Genomic DNA, 21,689 nt, shown 5'->3' with positions numbered 1-21,689 from the left:
CCCACCTCCGTGTGTGTGTCCTGTATATAAACTTAGCTAAGCCTTAAAATAGAGGCTGTTTCTTGCGTAATGTTAAGTGTGTACTTTATACAGAAACTGAACAAAATGAAATTGAAGGTTGCACAGCACAAGCTTTTTGTTCTCTACATTTTTCATTGAAAATCATAAGAAAGTTTCAACCAGATAAACACACGTAAAGGCTAATGTTGTGATATTTCTCTGTGTAGTACTGTAGTTAGGCTGGAGTTGATTTATTTTGGGTTAAAGGCTCCACTTTAAGAACCAAAATAATAATTTTCTACCACAGGTACAGTATTTACTGTAGTCAACATTAGAAAGAGAAATAAAATCTGTACTTACTGGCACACAGGTTTCAGTGGCAGAAGTAACAGTGGAGGAAGGAGCTTGAATTTATGGAGCAAAAATTAAAGGCAAGTGAAGGAAACGATTTTTTTGTTTATGACCAGTTTTACACATAGCTATAAACATTTACTCAGATGAAAAAGGTTTCTATATTAAAAATCTTTTCAAGGAGCACATCAATTATTTCATCTAATATAATTTTAATTAAATAATACAATGTAAAAAGATAATAGTAATATAATAACTGTGAGTGTTGTTTAATCAATGATAAGAAGTAATAATATAAAGTAAAAGTTAATATAAAGTCTCAGTGAATGTGAGAGTCATTTACATGACAATGATGGATTTTTTTTTTTTTTTTTGACATTGTAAGAAAACAGATTGAATGATTTTGGGGTTACATTTACACTCTTAAACGGTTATTCAAGTATTTTTTAAAGTTTTTTGCAAAACACAACCACACATTCTTATGTGCATAATTCATTGTTTTATTTGCAAAATAATAATGATATCTACAGGATGTGGTTCAAATAAGGTATAAAAGTGACAACAATCGCTCGTGTTTGTGTCCTAGGCCTCTGTTTTTAGAGAATGTTGTTGAATTGGACACAGGCCTGTGGTGCAGTACAGTACAAACAATTACGCTGTCGTGCATCATTCAGAGTCGTCAGTGTAAACGTGAAAAGGTTCTACTTTGCGTTGTGATTGAGGAAGATGGCCACTGCGGTGATTGAAAACAGACAAACCTGTCATAAAATAACAAACTGATGCCACAAAATGAGCAGAATAAAAAAAAAAATAGGCAACAAATAACAACAGAGGTGACCAGTCTAATCCGCAAAGGGACCCTGCAGACACACTGGTCCTTTGCAGATAGGATTGGACACCTACGAATTACACAAGAGACATTTTATTAAGGATGTCACACTACAACCATCAATCAGTTCTTCATCTGCATCAGTTTTTTTGCTAAATTCTACAGTAATCATCATAACAATAGATCTTACAAAAATAAATATAATCGCTTCTCATACAGTTTTCCCCATTATGATTTATGCACGGCTCTGATGCACATTACACACACAGTACATTCAAATTTTTTTTCCCGCAGATTGTGCCAGCCACAAATTAAGCAGAGGCAAATTGGATTGGTGTATTGAAGAACTGTCTGGAAATACAGACCATGTTTGTGTAACACTTTATAACATTCAAGATTAAATTTGGAATCTGAAAGCATGCCTTATACAACACTATGCCTTAACACTTTCATACTCAAATGTCTTGGTCGGTTTTCCGGTCATGTTTTACATACGTTTTGACAATCAAAATTAGAAGGTTGGGGAGATATGTGCCAGATCTTTTACTTTGTTGTATATGCAATGCATCATTCTAATGTATTGTGACCATACTATAAGCATTATATCACAAATTTAAAAAAAAAAAAAAAAAAAAGGCATTTTGATGTTTTTGCAAATCCTGAAATGACAGAAAAGCAGTTGTCCTGCACATCCTGAGAAGGAAAGCTACATTTCAACTGCAACTCTGATTACTGAAAACTGTCAGCAAGAGGTGGAAAGTGTACAATGCATTCAGGCACTCAAACGAATAATTCTCTTTGTTGAGTTTAAATCTGCATGCGCAATTTTAATAAATGGGTTTTTTTTACACATAAACACATTTATTATGGAGAACTGCAAGCTCTAGCTTAGGACTAATGTTATTTCTCAGTAAATTCCAAGTTGTAAGATGGAAATCATATCAGATATTGTATTTAGAGGAACAGAAACTGCTTGGGTCTGAGAATCAGTGTTTTTTTTTTTTTTTTGGAACGGAAACAAAATTATAGGCTGCCCATTCAAATCTAAAATCCCCACAAAGGTTACGATTCTGGTATGACAGTTTTGTCATTATCACTCACACAAACAAATCATATTTGCATACGCCTTTACTACACACCTACAGTCTTTCTGCGATTAAGCTAAGCACCGTGCGTGGTATTACTAATGCAAAACGGTAGGAAAATGTAATGGCGGAATTGAGCAGTGGAGCATCGGGCAGCAAGAGGAGGCGTGTTAATGAGGAAGGTTTGGCCCGGATGACTACAGACTCCGAGTGTGACAGTGCAGGATCCATTAGCGGCTCAGCGGTGAGGCCCGTCCAGCCCTGCTGACACACACTCACACACACACACATACACTCACACACGCACCGGCGAGACAGGCGAAGCAGTCCAGGCTTATTAGCACCTCGGCCTGCTCCAGGTGGGGACGCCTGGCCTCTGTAATTGATAATTAGGGCCAACAGCACAGCAGGCAATGCAATCTCAGCGGCAGGGGGCTCGCACGACCCCCATGCTGCTGCTCAAAGAGAGGAAGGGGAAGACAGACAGATAGACAGACAGATGCAGAGAGAGAAAGATGACGAGATGGAGACTGAGGGGAATAGGGAGAGGGAAATGTAAGAATTCTATCTCTTTGACTGATGCATCATGTGCAAAGGTGAGGTTTATAAAGAAATAAAGAAAAATAAGCTACTGCATGCACACACTGCAACTGTTTTTGAGATATGAATCATCTTGGGGTTTAAAGTAACTGTTTTTTTTAAACTACTATCTCTGCTACAGGCCTTACAGTTAAACCACATAATCAACAACAGAGAGTTCAGACGAGTCTCGATCCTGTGGTGCACAAAAAAAAAAGACAGCAGACACAGTATACAACCGAGCTTCTGCCCTTTTCCCCATGCAATTCTGATACAATACAAAACAACTCATTATCCTCATTATCTTTATTTTTGCAGATAAAAGGAGCAGCATGCTCAGGAATACAGGCAGAGGTGGATGTAAAGTGGCTTGTTATTTTGTCTTTTATTATCGGTGCATTCTTTTGATCGTGCATTAATGTGATATGTTTGTCCAGAAAGCAACTGGCCCGAATCGATCAGCCGCATAATGAGCGTCATATGGGACGCAGTACACCGAGGACTCTCTGTCTGGCTCTCTGTAGCTAGAAGACGAAAGGCAGCTAGAGTCTCATACAAAGAGAAAGCAAACAAGGTTTGGCAGGGAGATCAGATAGCTACATATCTACATGACATTTCACCAGGTTACAGATGTGCACGTCTTGACGGTTTAAAGTGAACTTAAGTCAAGCAGGCAGGTGTGTTCATGTATGCATGTGTGTGCATGCATGGCTCTTCATGTAATTAAGACTAACAATGCATGTAACAGCAAAAGATCAACGAGGTGTCAGGTTTGACAAGAATTGTTAAATGGTTGCAGACGTCCACGCCTCTCTTTTTTATAACTATGCACAGTGGCTTACCACAAATGACAAAAGCATGCGACTGATCAGCTGGCAAACCTGTAAATCTGGCTTTACATGACTGTACTGATTAAACATCTATGTAAGCGTTATAAATGAAATGTTAAGTATGTGAAGACAAAATGTTTGCCCAGGTGCCTGGAACAAGCAGATTTAATGTTCAGGATATTCGGTTTTTATTCGTAGTTGCCCTGCAGACAAGAAACTTCAACAACCAGAAAAAGAAAATAAGAAAACCTTACTTTTATAAAACACAAATTTCACGTTTAAATGTAATGTGTTTCACAGTGATGTGACGCACCTCAATGCTATAATTAGCTACTTGTTCTGAATCCACCGCCTGCTGCACTACACACTCAGGCGAGGCACAATCTGGCTCAACCGATGTGTTTATTTCAGCAGGTGGTGGGATTCAAAATGAGTGCCTGACAGTAGAACGGTTTTTACTTTCTACTTTCTAGGTGGATTAATTAGCGTGCACTGATAGGAGACTGATTTTTCATGAATCAGGAATGCACAGGTATGTGGAAACTGAGCAAAATTAAGTGCAGCACAAAGCTGTTATACAACCCTCCTGCTAGCGCAACATGCACAACAGGTTCCGGCACATTTAAATATACGGAAAGAAAATAAAGACGCTAGCCAGACTCGGATAACATTTTACTTGCGATGCGAGGAGAGAACACCACAGCTCATAGCTGAAATGTGTACCAACAAATTGGAGAACTCTTTTTTTGAGGTCCAAACACGATGTGCTACATCAAAAACTTGATCAGGAAAGTATAAGCACTACGGCTACACGGTTGTCTTCTCACTGGGAATTTATATACTCATTCATTTCCCTTAGTCTGTATTAATGCAATTAACTAGCTAACGATCTGGACACAGGTTATAATATCATGTTAGCTACCATTTTTTAGTCTTGTGAGTTAAGTTTCTATGCACCAAAACATGGAATTGGGCGGCACACTGGAGGTTCCACATGCCTGGTGGGCTAGCTAATGAATTTATAATTTGTCCACCCCTGAGTATGTACGTTAAAGTTTAAGCTTCAAAAGAGCACGACAAAGTAAGCTAGTTTGCTATCACATAACCAAAACTATTCACGCGCAAACACACACACACACACACCAAAACATATAAGCCATCACTGTCATCTTCCAATTATTTCCCAGCCCTGCTAAGGTCCCTTTGGCCTTCCTGGATATCTGAGAAACCCTTTCAAATGCCTAATGGTTTAAAAAGGGTCCATAATGCATTGCATTTATCGAGGCTGCGTGTGGAGAGGCTGAGCTCGGCTCCCGCAGAATAATGTTGCCTTTTAACGGCAATTTGCGGCTTGCTGCTCTCTGAGCTGCTCTCAAACAGACTCTGGGGAACCTTTAAGTTGCGGGCCATCTTCGGCCCACTAACTCAGTCATCGAAGACGCGCAACCCGAACGCCATCCATCCAGCGGCTTAACGTCCCCAGATTAAGTAATTATAGACAAAGTCCCACTTGGGTTTGGACTGGAGCTCTTTTCTCCCCTGCGGCACTGAGAGGCATTATGGAGCGGATTAAGACCTTCTGCCACAGTCGTGATTTTAACACATGAGGCAACGGCACCACCGTCCAAGCACAGAACTGACGGCACTACGGTAGGATTGACATTACATCGTAACCAGCCAAATATCTGATCACTGCTTGATTAGTACTAATAAAAGACAAAGCATGCACAATTGAGTGTTAGGAACAGGAAGTATTGCTCATGTGTTTAGTGATAAAATATGTCCAATATTTTATGTCCAAAAATTCTAAATATATATATTGCTTTGTTAACAAAAAACACAACTTATATAATATCATACTGTATGTAATCTATACTCTCTGTATGCCAATATATGGTGAGGTATGGAATGATTAAATAGGGTCTTTTTTGCATCATGAACCCCATCCTTCTGTATGTCAGCTATAGTTTGACTGGACAAATTGCTCCCATTACTGCAGTGAGATCACTGGTTGCAGAAACTGTATAATAAAATAAACTCCAAAGACAATTTTTCAACATTTCTCACTCACACACATGCATACAGTCTAAAAAAGAAAGAAAGAAAAATAAGAAAGAGTACCAATATATTTTGATTTGTCAATTACAAAGGTCACAATCCATCCTTTTTATGAGTTGCCAGTCTCCTGAAATTTATCAGATGAAGTTTGATCCAGCACTGATCGTCGAGTCTCCTCACTTCGTTCAGAAAAGAGAGCAAAGCCTTCCCTTCAATGCTGATTCTGATATCAATTACACATAAATATGTGTTTGGAGTAGGCAGTGATCCTTTCAAATATCTCTTAGATGACTAATAATTACACTGCGGTGTGCATCCACCCATCTACCTGTTGAATGGCACCTCTGGAGCTAGGCATTATGGGTAGTGTAGCTTTGAGCCTAGAGTCAAGGCTGTTTGCGAAAGTTAAAGATGTCCCGTTTTTTAGAGCCTCGCTTGCCCTCGTTAGGCTGGCTTGGTGATGGCGGGGGTTGCGGGGTGGCCATGCCTCCATAGGGGCAGCTCTGCGAGTCCGGATGCTCTCCGGAACATTCTACGGCGGGGATGTAACGGCTGTCCCACATGCCAGGCCCGCACAGCTTACACAAGTCATGCAGACTGCAAGGGATCCTGGGAAGCAGCCGGAACTGATAGAGAAGGCTTCGTGCCTGGAAACCAGAAGGGAACAGAGAGAACTAGAGCAGGAGGCAGGCGTGAACTAACAGTCACGGTTCTGTAGGACTATAGGTCAAATGTAATCAGATCATGACATTTAGAGGTTGCAAAGCTCTGAAAGGTCACTAGATACAAACAAAGCGCTCTATGTCTTCATTTAGATTACGATGTCTGGCTCTAGATTTACACCATGAAGCGTGTGATGACTTGCATTACTAACTGCTGAAGGTTCGCATAGTAAAATATACAAAAATCAATAAATTGACAAAAGATTCAGCCACAGTTTAAATTAAAGGTCCTTAAAGGTGCTTGAATATGTGTGTGGGTTCACAGTACCTTCCTCAGCACCAGTTCTCCATTCATGTGCATGGAGAGGTTGCTAAAGTGCAGCAGCATCTGATCTGTTGCCAGCTGTTGCTCCGTGACATCATCGCCATAGAGAACAATGATGGCCACGCACAGAAAGAGGTGGAAGTAATCCGTCTGTCCGGCAAATACACACACAGACACACACAACCAGAGCCAGTCATTAAACAAAAGAACATGAAACAAGTACAGTGATCCGATCACAAACTGGAAGAAGTTGCTATGTAAATTAGCCAACAGAGCAAATGGTTCAGCACTCCACTGTCACCTGATTATCGCTATGTCAATATATGCTAATGTCATGCTGTGTTAGACTAACAATTAGCATCTCATCTTCATTAGTGCTTCATCTGAGATGGCTGCTAAAGTAAGAGTGATCTCCAGCACCCATATGCTTATTTACTGACTCGTTGCATTCAGTGCTTTCTAGTAAATGTACAAATATACACCCGACATTTGTAGATTTGGAGCTCCAATACACACATCTGGAATGAAACTGATACAGCAAAAGGTCAACGTTTGCACACCCCATGGTTTTTGAATGGATAGGAGGACAATGAATCACTACTTTATAATTCAACTACAAATAATTCCAGGAAGTTCAAAATGAAATGTGGGTGTATTCAGACAAAAAAAAAACCAAAACAATCTAATACACAAGGCAAAACCAACAAAAAACCATCTGGAAAGATCCAAAAGCAAGATGTTCTTGAATGACCCTCTCAGTCTCCAGAACTGATTTAAAGAAGGCAGTTTACAACTAAGAGGATTTAAGAAACTAAAACCTGCTGAGAGGATACAATAAAGGGTTGTAGTCAGGCAACGTGGGACCAAGTTATAAAAGAATGTTTAGATCACACACAGATATAGAGACGCAAACATTTAAACTGATACTATTGTATTATTATTTTTTTGCTAGTGATATTTTAACATAGACCATTTTTGTTAATTGTGGTGATAAAGGAACATCTGAGAAACCAAATACACTATATATTTTGTTTATATAATTAAAATTTTGTCCTAAGGGTTTTGCACTCAGCAGCATCTCTGAAATACCATGACCAATCTGAATATATAAAGTATGTGTTTGCAAAAAGTGTACATAAATTAATGAGCAGATGTGAAAAGTGAAAATAAGCTTGTTGTTATTTTTTAACACTAGTTGTGTGTTATCATTTGACACCTCAACCCATGTGTCATGACTTTCCAGCCATCTATAGCACATTTACAAAGTGAGAAGTCAGGAGGAAGTAAAAGACGCAAAAAAAAGTACACATGTGGTCAGATGGGGAGTGTGTGAGGTCGTGTGTGCGTGTGAGATATGTTAAATATGCAAAGGGAAGTGCTTATGTGCTTCACAGCAATACTGTCAAGCACGACTATGACATTTATTAAAAGATTCCAAAATCATCAAAAATGCAGAACATGAAGTTAATTATTTATTAGTGGTGTGATTTAAGACATTATGGCACTGCAGGTCTTACAGCACTTTCACACTGAATCAGAGAGAACTTGATTATTTTGGTTCATTTGGTTTGGATCACACTGTACATTGAACAGTTAATTAACATACAAAAAAAAAGTTGGCTGAGGGGTGTGTAAGGCTGAAATTATACAAGTAAAACTCATTCATTCATTGGTCAGAAATACGGCGACGCCCTATTGTCGGGAGATCGCGAGTTTGAATTCGGACGATGACGGCAGCCAAGGGATTAAAATTGGCTGTGCTATCCTGGTGGGAGGGATGGCATACTCTGTCAATCACACAGACACTAACCATTCATGGGTGTCTGTGAGCTCAGGTATGTGGAACAGGGCAGATAGCTCGTGTGTTACACTGCCCTGTGATGCTGCATGAGCAGAAGTTTGAAAAGATGCAAAGGGTGTCTTCACAGGTCTTGAAGGAAGCACATAATAGACTCCACCCTCTCTGTTCTGTGTGTGTGTCTGACAGGAGAGAGCTGGTTGGTAGGTGGGAATTGGCCAGGACCAAATTAGGGAGAATAATGGGAAAAAGTCCAAAAAAAATGCATGATAATGAAAAAAGTGTGCATATTAATCACAGAATTCACCTGAGTACCTGATGCTAAATAGATGATTAGATAAATACAGAAATATCACTAGTTTAAAACTATCACATCCAGCATTTATTTTCACATTTTTGTCTGTCAGTCAAAGTTTCCAGAAAACCTAATCTACAGCGCTACAGCTCTGTCTGGCTCCTCATGGCTCAGTTTAAGAGCCCACGGCTACAAAAAAATGTAGCTGCTACTCAAAGTACACAGCATGTCTGGTTCACTTCCTGCAGTTGGGGTGATTCAGTGTTGAATCCCTTTCTCATTGCAATTGAACCACTCTAGTGTTCGCTTAGAGCCAGCCCGAGAATGACTACCTCACTTAGACTGACTCTTTTGGTCCGCACCCGAGTGCGACTGTTGTGTTCACACCTGCCTACAGAACCGCGTCAAGGTGGAAAATGCACCAGGGTTCAGGTCAAATGGATTTAACACTGCATTTGTGAAAGTACCTTTAGGCGCTGAATATGCTCTACTTAGAGTAAAAAGCAGTAACTTTGCTTTGCTTCCTTGTTTCCATTTGTACATGCTTTTATCCAAAGTATACTACAGCTGAAGCAGAATGAAATCTAAGCATACAGGTGAGGATTAAGGGTCTTGCTAAAGGGTTCTCTGGCAGTCTCTGGGATTTGAACTCACAACCTTCCAGTCACTAACGGTTTCTGCCAATGGCCTGATTTTTTGTTTTGTACCTGGTAGTGAGCCCAGCAGGCCTCCCACATGCGCAGAGCCTCTGTGTCGGGAAACTCGCGCTTGAAGCACAGCAGAACCCAGCGATGACAGAACAGCAGCTGCAGGCCGTCCTCACCGAGCCGCATCAGGTGCTGGTGGAACCGCGGCAGCATCAAGCGCAAGAGCTCTCGCAGATACATCTGCACCCAGAGTGAGAGAGTGAGACACAGAACCAGTGAAACATGGAGAGAATGCCTCAATACAACTCCTCAGTGCAAGAGAAGATTTTGTTATTCAACACTTTCCTCAAGCCCTAAACTTAAACTGTCCTTTCAAACAAGCCCACGATATGCTGATCTGAAATTTTAGCTCTTAGCCCAAGCCTGTGACAGCTCACCAGCTGCCGCTCCATATCCTCGTCTCTGGGGGAGCTGATGAAGATGGTGTTCTCCATCAAGCCCACGAAGCACCAGAATGTGTCGCTCTCGTCCTGGATCTCGGTCAAGAGCGGAGCCACCAGGTCAGACATTCCCTGGCAGTAGCCCATCTCCGCGTTATAGACTGCGTAGTTCAAGAGGATGCGTCTGGAGGAAAATCGAGATAAAGACACATAATCCTGTGCAGGCATATGCCATTTGGTATACCTACCTATTATTTCCAAAGTGTATCTACCCTATAGGTCACTTGTAGGTGTGCTGTGTGTGAGTGTGGTCCATCTGTTGCTAAGCAACCTCTCAGCTCCCCCACTACCCTGTCCATCAGTGGAAAGGGACTACCACACATATAATTGGGGTGATGGTTCATTCTCAGTACAGCAGTGACACTGACATGTTAGTAGGTGTGGCACGGAATGTGCAATAGTGTTACTGGGGGCTTTAAACATTGTAAACACTTTATTACACACACACACTTTGTATGTGTATGACACTCATCTTTTTCCGTGCACATATTGTCAGTTTCTGACCCGTGGACTGAAACTGACAATATGTGCAAGGAAAAAGATGAGTGTACTGACTGTAAACTGTTTCTTTACTTAGAAGTGACACTGAGGTCTTTAAAAATCCCAGTTGCTCCAGCACCACACACACACACACACACACACACACACACACACACACACACACACACACACACAATGCAACTCCCATGTCTGTGTCACTGCAGAGCTAAAAATAATATCTCTACTGCATAAATAATACCTGCTCAGTGGTGGTCCATTTCTACTGAAGGACAGGGTCGAGAAAAGGTAATAAAATGATGTGTATGTTTGTTTCAGTATGATTCTGTTCAAACGTTTACACCTAAAACATGACTCATTTTACAGTGGAAAAGCAGTAAGATGGTGGTATGATCTTGTTATTGAGAATAACTTTTGAATGCTGGTTGGGCTTGAGAAAAATTAAGATGTGCAATAGGGAGAGAGTGTGAGACTCTAACCTCATGATCTCTACGTTAGGGTTGTTCTCTCCTCTGAAGAACATGTTGCTCCTGTCGGTCCTCACCACATCCTTATCCACCGTAAACTGCACCTTCCTCCAGAACTCACTGTGCTCCTCAGGGCTCATTGACAACCTAGGAGAAGAGAAGAGAGGAGAGGACAGGAGAGAAGAGGAAAACAGAAGATTATGATAAATGTAGAATTTTTGTAGAATGTTTTAGAGAAATAGATCTTGTGTAGGGCAGCTTCCAAACGGGGCAGTGGTGGATCAACGGTTAAGGCTCTGGGTTACTGATAAGAAGGTCGGGTTCAAGCCACAGCATTTTCAAGCTGCCATTATTGGGCCCTTGAGCAAGGCCCTTAACCCTATCTGGTCCAGGGGCGCTGCATCATGTCTGACCCCACACTCTGACCCCTACTTCCTAACACACTGGAATATGTGGAAAATGAATTTCACTGTGCTGTAATGTATATGTGACAATAAAAGCCTCTTCTTTTCTTCTAAATTGGGTATCTTCATGTCTGACTGAGATAAGGTTGTGTTGTTTTTTTGTTTTCTTTTAAAGTATATTAAATGCTTATCACGACATGTTATACTGTCTTATAATAAATGAATGAATGAAAAAATGATGAATGAATGGATAAGACCGATAGTAAACAAACAAATAAATACACATGAATATTGCACTAGGAATACAAATTAAGCTGCTCCCAGGCAAATGTTTTTATGGTGAGTCATTTTATAAAATTGTTTCTATAGACACACACGGACTGACACAGACACACAAACAAGAGAGAGTGATGTGGTCTGAAGGTCATCTATGACTCTATGGAAAAATTCTTTGGCAATCTCTAGAAACAATATAAGCAGGACATTTCAGAAAAAAACGAAATTTTCATTTCCCCTTTTCCTTCGTCATAAGCTTCTGCTTTTTTTTCTTTATTTATTGTTCACATGATGTAACTATGTATTAGAAAACTGTTTTGTACTTTGAATAAATGACAGCATTTTTGTTTTACGTTTAATTATCTTTACAGAAGAATCCCGAAATCTTTAAAGACCGATTTCCTAAAGCCACTGCACTTTAAGCACTGGGTTCCTTCATTGACACGTGGGAACACTTAAAACTGTTTTGTTCTGTTTCCTTCTGTAATTTATTAAAGCCACATAGGGCAAGATAAACGCTTTTGGCTTTCTGCCTTCATCGATTTGCTGAGGTGTAGCAAACCTTCCAGCTAAAGGACTAAATGCTCACCAAGCAGGTGGGATTTAATTAACACTGTTTGTTTTGCATGAACACCAGACCTGATGCAACTTCACACAATTGTTTCAGAGCCTGTGTTTGTGCAAACTATTCCCCCGGCAGCCCTCCACCCCTCCTTTTCACTCTTTCTTTTTTTTTTTTTTTTTTTTATCTCTAGCAGTTCTCGCTCTCCATTTCAGACTCAACCATGTCTCTCACTCTCTCTGCGTACCTCTCTGAGGACTGTACAGTTGAACAACCAATGACAATTTTACACACACACCACAAATTCATATTGATTGAAATTAAAAGGCGTGACAGCACAAAAGTCCCCGAGGAGAAATGAATAAAGACTGTTGACATGAATGCAATTTCAGAAATAGTCTAAGTGATCATTGCAGGTGTTTCAGAATGTTATTCACAGAGTTTCACCACAATTTCGTATACAATTTTACCAACCACACCTAAGGCATGCTTAATGGTTTGAGATTAAAAAATGTAGGTGTGTCTGGTATGTCACCCCATCATTTTAGTGCTTACATTCCTTCCACAGTTTGAAAGTACGTCAATGGCAAAGTCCAGATGTACTTCTAATCAGCCTGAAGAATGCATAATGTGTGCACTGCTCACTCAAGTATTGACAATCTGATAATATTACAAGTGAATCGATAAGCAGAGCGCAGACTCACTAAGATCAGAGATGGATCATTCATGCTGATGTGTTTAAAAAAAAAAAAATACAGCTGTACCAAATATAACTAAAATATAAATAATGTAGTTACTTTAAAAAAATGCAACTTAGCTGCATTAGCCAACCCACAGTGAGCATTTGTAATTTGTAATCGATGGGCACACAATGCCTTAATCAGTTATGACATGCTCTCTCCTTGGGGACACATTAATTCACACTGTGCACGTATCTGCACATGTGTTTATTGATTGGTAGAGGCCTGGACTGCAACGTCTCTGCTAGTTACATCCCATGAGCCTCACAGCGGGTGCTAAGACAGCCTGTGAAAAGATTCTGTAATGCATGTCTTTAACACACACATATACAAACACACACACACACACTATAATGATCAGAGTGCTGTCAACGGGCTGTGAAGCTGAAAATGATTATACTTTCGTACTAGAGTATTTTACCCATTAACAACAGCATTGGGTCCGTTTCATGCGTAATTCACAAACCAAAAAATGTTAATATGGCTAATAGCTATTCCAGGTTTGAGTCAGAACCTGTGACTATAACGCTGACAAGCTCCTATTGAATTTATTCATCATTTAATCAGTAGTGAGAGTGTAAGGAACACAAAATGAGATCATTCACAAACTCAGTGGCCATCATTGAAGCACCGCTGCACAGTAAAAATGGCATTTATTTGCTGCAAAATTACAAGCCTCCTCTTTGTTATACAGATCAATAGTCTTAAGCATCTCACCTTAATTTTGCTGGGGTTTTTTTTTCAAATAATTAAAAAGAGGTACATTTATAACAGTCTTATTATGTAAGGAATAAAACACAAATAAAACATGACCACCCCGAAGTTGATTATTTTCCAAAAACACCATGTAACAAAGTGTGTTTTTCCTACACCACAGCAACTTGCCAGCAATTTCAATCTGCATTTTATTAATGAACAACCTCATGCATTTACCCATATATTTACTATAGTTACATTTAAACTGTGAAACATCCATGTGACAAATTAGTTCTTGTTATCACTTACGTACAGCTAGAAACAGTTGTTTCCTCACCAGCTTCTCTTTTTTTTTTTTTTACATTTCTTGACATAATAAGAGGAAAAAAGCAGCTTGTCATGTTACAGAGAAAAATTACTCCTCTGTCCTGAAGACTTTCCCCAATGATGGAAAACTCTGACGTTGGAGAATCCTTCCATAACTGCTAAATAAATGTTTCCTTAAACGTTTCCTTACAGAAGATTCCACCATATCAATGAAGAGACCTTTTTCTTTCTTAAGTAACACATAAAAAATCTGTTTATTATTAGGCTTAAATTATATGGAGTGTCTTACCTACAAGTCCCTGTGTGTTAGCCGTTATATAGAAACAATAATGTGTTACAACATGTCCTGTGATTTGCCTTGCAGCTGGCACTACTGTCTGATATAAGTAACATTGGTTTAGCTTTTGATTTAATTAATCATGCTGTTCATTACACATAATTTGATGTATACATATGTACTTTGTACTTTGAAACATGAGTGGTTTATTTCAATTTTATTCACTATTTTAAAGACCACACATTGCTTGGTGTGGTTCAAACCCTGCAGTGGAGATTGCGCTTGACAGGAAGTGTACACTTAGAAATCATCTGCATGCTGTTAGTGCTACAGAACACTCCGAATGTCTCACCTCCTCTGCTGGATCTCCTGGTACTCGGTGCGTTTCTGAAGCCTCCAGGCCTCGCGCTCCTCTGAGGTGGAGTCGTAGCTGTAGTAGTGCAGCAGGAAGGGCCACACCTCCCCGCGGATGGATGGGTCAATTCCCCCAAAAAAGATCGCCTGAAAGTACAAAGAATTGTTGTGATATCATCAGACAGCTGAGAGCTACCCGATAAAGTACCTGACTGCACCAGATATGTAAAAACCCCAAATCACAGTTTTTATTACATCACTTCATTATGAGATTACATTTTCAAAGAGAACTTTAATTACTACACTGTTGATGTTGTATGCCATTTTATGTGGTTAGGGCAATACAAAGCAATAGAATATTTATTAAAAATATTAAAAGACATGGGAAAAGCTCTTAGCCTTGAGTAATTTATTAAAATGCTGTAGAAATAGGCAATACCTTTTTTTTCTCACTAATTTAATCGTTAGGCCAGTTAGGGCTCCCTTTTCAAACTGATGCTCATGCTGCATCACACTCCCGCTTGCACAGACGCCCATGATCACTGTGACTGATAGGGGAGAGAGAGAGTATCCCTCCCAGCCTGAGACCATGGTGAATTTTGCTCTCTTGGATTTCCAGAAATGGCTGTGGCATCACCAGGTTTCGAACCCGCGTTTTCCAGACAATAATGTGAATACCTTTCTGTTGCGCCACTCAGGAGCCCTGACCTGTTTGTTCAGTTGTTCATATTTCTGATTTCATTAGAGTATATAGTCATACATGTATATCATCCCTCCTCCCTCCCTCCCTCCCTCCCAACTGTTGAACACTAAAAAAAAATCTCCTGCCCTTTCTTTATCAGGTTTCCTGCTGTTTTACAAAAATAATTTCCAGGCATTCCTATGACTAATAAAAAAAATACAGCTGTTGATCACAGAAGGTCATCTTAGAATGACTCATATTTCCAAACATCCTTAACATTAAAAAAGCAAGACATTTTAAACACAACCTCTAATGACTCCTTGCTGATTGACTGACACACACATTCCTTAAGCAGCGATGACTGGATCGCAGGTTTTATTAAAATATCAGTATAAATACCAATGAAGTATACAGGGTTACTCACAGTGACAGTGACTGCTTACGTTTGAAAAGAGGGTTTAAATAAAATTAGTTAAACAGTGTCACCCCAACTAATGTAGACTTTCAATAATCATAACAGAGCTGCACTACTTACTGTATATTCATTAATACTGACATAAATGAATACTCAGACAAAGCATATTTTTGTTATGTGACTAATCTCAGTGGTTACAGACACGCTTCCTGTTTTGATACATGAGGTGTAATTAAAAAAAAAAAATCACCAGATGGTGAAGGGTATAGCAAGTCAACAACAGTAAAATTGCAATATTTAGCTTATTTAACTAGAAAAACTCAATTCTGTTATATTCATATATAGCCTCAAGGCCTTCTCTGAAAAAGAAATTCCAATTTAAAGAGAATTTCCTGGTAAAGGAGAAAATAAATATATTTTAAGTAGCCCTATTTCTAGGTTAGGCTCTACACAGTTTAATGCATATGTGTGATGTCATCTGAGGAGTAAATATGCTAAACTATGTAATCTCAGTAGCTTAAAAAACCAAAAGCTTACACTTTTCCAGAAGCTCACTAATACTTCCATGATATTTCCATTTACCGGGTCTGCTGTAGTCATCATAAAAATATTTATACTATTATAGCCTTCACCTGAAATGAACCTACGTTGCTATATCAGAAATTCTAAATTCAATTTCTAAACAGTTGGTGTGATTAACAGCCACAGTCTCACCTTCCTGAGCTTGTACTCCTCCTCCACTTGACCGTTGTGGTTCAGGTGCCGCAGCCAGGAGCTGACATCCAGTCTCCGGTAGAGACGTTCCTCCGGGTGAGTCTCCGTGGACGGAAGAGTGGGTCTGCGGATGGAGAACTGCATGCACGACTTCTCATCCGCCACCTGAGCACAAGATTTAGAACGAAAGAGGTTGGAGAGACTTCGCTGGAAGGCTTTCAAACCAGATTAGAGTGTGTGTTTTCTCTTGCGCCCTTCCTCACCTGGTCCTTGAGCTGCGTCTCCCTGCAGCATTTCCACTGCTGAAAGACTTCGGCCAGTTTGTCCAGACCAGCATGGTGGAAGTGCAGGATCTTGTACTGACTCTCTCTGCTGGCTATGACCAACTGACCACTAGTGCAGGCCTCATCACTGTATCAAACAGGCATCAAACATATACTACATATAACCTAACACTGCAAAGATGTTGACGTGCTTAATAATTATAAGACATTATTTTAAAGCAACATTTTTTTTGGACTGTTTTGAACAAATATTGGGGGAAAAAAATGCACCATCCATAAGAAATGATTAATTTTTTTGCACAGTTGCCACACGGAAAATGTATGTATCTACTACAATAAGTACAAAATTGAATTACATATATATAAAGCCTAGAAATCCAGTCAGGAGACTGAATCATACCCTCCATCCTGTTCTGTGATGGTTGCTACGGCAATGCTCTGACACCTAGTGGAATTATCATACCAGGTGTTGACTGAAGTGACAGCAAGTGTCACTAAAATACTAAAGAAAGTCTCTCTTATCACACTTTCTGAAAAGTTTATTATTTTGCTGTCATAATTGTTAAACCACAGGGACTCACATAGAAAAGTCTAAACTTGGTGACAATGTGACAATTTTGGGTTACACTATCTGCCAAATTCCCCGGAAGGATCAAGAGAACGTGCAGGAGGAATGTAATGTGATTTAATGTGTCATACTGTCACATGTAGCAAGTAAGGTTTTCTGACAGACAGAGCACTTTTAATGCTGTCAGATAAAATCCCCCAGTGGTATTAACCTAGTCTTTATTTATCACATATGTTGCCTATGGGTATTTACTACAAATGATAATCTTAGCATTTTTGGAGTGAGAAAAGTACAGAAAACATATTTCCTCAAATAACATACGAATGGAAGTCTAAGGGCAGACGTTAGGGCAGTCAATATATGTTTATGTAAAATGTTTTCATGAATTTTTCAGTCAACGGTGTTTGTATATTAAGCTAAATCTGGATTTGTCCTTTCAGAGCCTTTTTTCAGGCTCTGAGAGAAAAATGTAATATTACCATAGTTTTGTTGGACTGGTAAATGGTTAGCATGAAACTTCAAAAATGTATAAAATATTGAATGGTTTGTTGGAATAAACGTACACAGTCACAGTTTTCGCAAGACATGTTCGCAAGACTGTCATGCCTATCTCATCTCAAAACCAAAATACAGTAAATGGTGTTGAAATTATTGTTTGTTATTGTTTGATATTGTTTTTAAATCACACCTATGCTAGAGATAGATAGAGATTATACTGAAAAATGTTGACGTATCCATTTATACATACTGCAGATATTAATCATGTCTTCAGTCCTTATAGCTGAAACTGAACCCATGCAATGTATACAGCAATTAACCCCTTCAGATCCGGCGTACATTGTAATGTGACACATGATTCACAGATATTTCTTCATTAACATTCATAAATTAAATTAAAAATTCACTGATAGTTTACCAGAAAGATACAAAAATACAAATACTAAAGGAAAATTGCTAGTCATGCTACAACTATTAAATATGAAAGTTCACTGCTGGGGACAAAAAAAAAGAAGAAAAAACATTTTCAGTCATATTTGTCAGGGGTATAAGTATAGGGCAGAGTATAGCGTTGCTGCTTTAGCATCACACCTGAAAAAGAGCCGTAGGGACCGCATGTGTCCCAGGTCCACTCGAAACACACCACACAGCTGTTCTACAGCCAGAACCTTCTGCTGCTCCTCCCAGCGCATGCCCTGCGACTGACTGCTCTCCGAAAGGGCGTGGCTGTCCAAACTGGAGGCGGAGCTTGCAGAGTGAGTCATGGACTCATCACACATCTCCCTGAAAATGAGACCATAATTATATTCCATCCAACACAGTATACCTGCCAATATAAACAGTTAGCTGACAAAAAGAAAGCAGCAGACATCTGTGGTTGTTGCATTAGTCACTGTTGCTGGGTACTATGACACAGGTCACAGGTCCTTCATAAAATAGGCTATAACTTGGATTAAAGATGCAAATATAACAAATTTCTTTCCATCACAGAAAACTCCTGTAAACACTGCCAGGAAAGCAGTGGTACGTAGGCTGAATATACAACATATAGAAATTGAATATAGAAATTGGCATAAACCAAGATAAAACATGCCAGTTTTGAGTAATACTATTCATAAAAATTCATTAAAAACAACACCACATGAAATAATTATAACAGCCCAATACTATTAGTACTACTACTACTACTAATAATAATAATAATAATAATAATCATAATAATAATAATAATAAACCAAACTAACAATCCTAAGATTTATTTTGTAATCCACACAACAGGAATATAAGGTATAACAACACTGTAAATAAGAACTAATAATGTTAGCCAAAGCTAGCATGACATGCAAGCTAGCATGGTCTTAAGCAAATCTTACTTTTTATAAATTACAAAAATGCTCAACATACCAGTGAAACAAAGTCAACCGACAAAACAACAAACTAATTCTGACTATCTTCACTCATCTTACCAATTATTTAGAAGATTAACTAACTGGGTCAAGCTAAAGAGGAGGAAAACAGTACTAAACAGTAGTTTAAAATTAAATTCAGCTAGCAGTTTAGCTAACCCCCATATGAAATGCCTCAGAAAATGCAAACACAGCTTTCATCTGCGAAAAGGGAGCCATTGCTGTACACAGTGTGTTGTAATTTTGGGGAAAAAAAGAAGAAGAAGAATGAAAAAAAACTGTCCAAGATGGCAGCACTATTGATGTGTGTGGCTAAGGTACAAATAATCAGTAACAACTACCAACATGTATAATAAAAATACAGGCAAAAATAACTTAACTGACACAAAGTCATCTCATATCTTAATATTTTAATAGAGGAAAGCTGAATCTATTCCACAGCTGGGTTCACAGTAAAAGGCTCAGGGTCCAGATATAATTCTGTGTTTGTGTGTGTGTGTGTGAGGACACAGAAAGGAGACAGAGAATGAGAAGAATGTAAGGAAGTTACTGTGTTGGCAGCAGCTAAACGGAGACACCAATCTGCCCGTCTGCCAGCTAGTCCCCCCCTCCCATCCCAAATCTCTGTCTCTTTCGCCATCTCTTTCCCGGAGTCTGCTCATTTTTCCCAGAGCCGTAACCCGAGCCCTAAGACCTCTCAATCTCTCTAACTGAGCATGTCTAACAGGCCAAATGCACCTCCAGACACGTCCCTGACACAGTACCGAACTGGCAGGCCTGTGTTTAATGGCGGCGCAGTATTGAGAGGACATTTAGAGCGCAAACCAAAACAAGATTGCACACAAAGCCATATGGTGTGCTGAGGCCTGGTTAAAACTGTGTAACATAAAACCTGTCACTGTACTTTCAAACTGTCCTAGCATGACACCCCTAACTTTACACGTGTTACAAAAATTACAGTATCTCACAGTCTGAGTAATAGGAAAAATAGTATGTTCCCAGATGGATCATAATTTCCTCTTAAAAGATTCATCTTCAATGCACAAAACATTACAGTCAGACGTCTACAAAGAGTAAATGCTAACTTAAGAAAATTGCAACAAAAATGCAAGTCTTGACATAATTTATATTTTGTCCATATATAATTTTTGCAAAGTCCAGACATTATTCTGGTTATCTGTTTCATTTCCAGACTTGCATTCCTTACTCTAACTACAATTTTTTTCCCTTTCTACATAAGCTGTGAGACAAATAACTGAATAATAAGCTTTGATGTGAAGGAGTTAAGCCTAGTGTTTAGTGTTAATCATTAAAATGATTTTATTTTATAAAATGATGTTATTGGTCACACAGTAGAAAAACTTTGGCTATAGAAATAAAAACAAACCAAAATTCCTAAAGAATCATTTTATAATTACATCATGGTTCCATGAATCAAAATCACAGGAGTTCTCAGCCCGTAGCACGCCATGTACGTTTTCCCATTTAGCTTTAACCACATTTTAGTGCTTACGCAGTTAGTTAGTGGTTTTAGTATAAATTCATCCACAGCTCGCTAAAATCAATCTTGTTTCTCTTCCTCTCTCTCTCTACGTGTCTTCATAGATGACAGCAGGCAGGCTGTCCAGGAGTCTGAGCTCCCTGCTGAGATGAAGTCTCTCTCTCAGGGGCTGTTTCTAACATTGTACACAGTCTCAAATCTCAAGAAGAACAGCCACCAGAGATTAACATATGATTAGAACGAGCTAGTTAACACATTAAAATAAACAACACACGTAGAAAAACATGCCCTTAATTGGGGACACACTTGTTTTACCTCACCACACACACACACACACATGCACTCAGACAGAGTAAATGATTCCAAGTGACGTGCTTCCAGTTTCCGTTCCCCCTTAATGCCATCAATTAAATATGGAGCTGGTCTCAGAGAGGAGACTTCAATGCATCTGAACTTTCCCTTTTTTTTTTTTTTTTTTATCCTCGGAGCTGACACTGAGCCCAGAGATGCAGGCACAGGAACACTGAGTCAAATCTAAGAGCAGTGAGACAGAGGATCCAACTGTACAATCTCAAAGCGAGGGAGTGAGAGAGAGAGAGAAAGGGACAAAAAGAAAGAGTGAAGATAGAAGAAAGAAGTGAGACAAGAGAGAGAATGGGAAACAAGGGAACAGAAGAGAGAAAGAAGAGTGAAAGGAGACAACAAGAGAGAAGTGAAGCAGAGAAAGAAAGACGAGAGAAGAGAGAACATAAAAATTGAAGAGAGAAGTGAGAAGTGAAGGGAGGGAGAGAGAGAGAGAGAGAGAGAGAGAGAGACACACACACACACACAGAGTGAGAGAAGAGCAACAGAAAGGGTGAGAGGGAAAGAAGTGAGAAAAGAAGAGAAGGAAAATAGAGAAGAAAGACAGATGAGAGTGAGAAGAGGGAAAAGACAAAGAAAAGAAAAGAGAGGATAGAAAAAGGGGGAGGAGAGAGAGAGAGAAAACAGAGCATGAGGTACATGACAAGGGGAAAAAAATTAAAGAGTGAAGTGGTGTTGGGGGGAGCATAAAAATAGAA

General features: G+C 39.4%; 1 protein-coding gene across 1 annotated transcript in view; it reads right to left on the bottom strand.

The window, feature by feature from the left end:
* Nucleotides 1-827: 827 nt before the first annotated feature.
* Nucleotides 828-21,689, bottom strand: part of tbc1d16 (TBC1 domain family, member 16) — a 36,549-nt gene continuing 15,687 nt past the window's right edge. The window contains exons 4-12 of the mRNA XM_026916961.3: nucleotides 18,313-18,504; nucleotides 16,635-16,782; nucleotides 16,372-16,536; nucleotides 14,559-14,707; nucleotides 10,937-11,071; nucleotides 9,897-10,083; nucleotides 9,520-9,699; nucleotides 6,723-6,869; nucleotides 828-6,379 (exon numbers count right to left, since the gene is read on the bottom strand). Of these exons, the coding sequence (XP_026772762.1) occupies nucleotides 6,119-6,379; nucleotides 6,723-6,869; nucleotides 9,520-9,699; nucleotides 9,897-10,083; nucleotides 10,937-11,071; nucleotides 14,559-14,707; nucleotides 16,372-16,536; nucleotides 16,635-16,782; nucleotides 18,313-18,504 (1,564 nt within the window). The 3' untranslated portion in view covers nucleotides 828-6,118. The remainder of the gene's footprint in view (nucleotides 6,380-6,722; nucleotides 6,870-9,519; nucleotides 9,700-9,896; nucleotides 10,084-10,936; nucleotides 11,072-14,558; nucleotides 14,708-16,371; nucleotides 16,537-16,634; nucleotides 16,783-18,312; nucleotides 18,505-21,689) is intronic.

Source organism: Pangasianodon hypophthalmus, chromosome 13 (genome assembly GCF_027358585.1).
Source record: "Pangasianodon hypophthalmus isolate fPanHyp1 chromosome 13, fPanHyp1.pri, whole genome shotgun sequence".
Taxonomy (NCBI): Eukaryota; Metazoa; Chordata; class Actinopteri; order Siluriformes; family Pangasiidae; genus Pangasianodon; species Pangasianodon hypophthalmus.
This window is presented reverse-complemented; position numbering and strand designations above follow the sequence as displayed.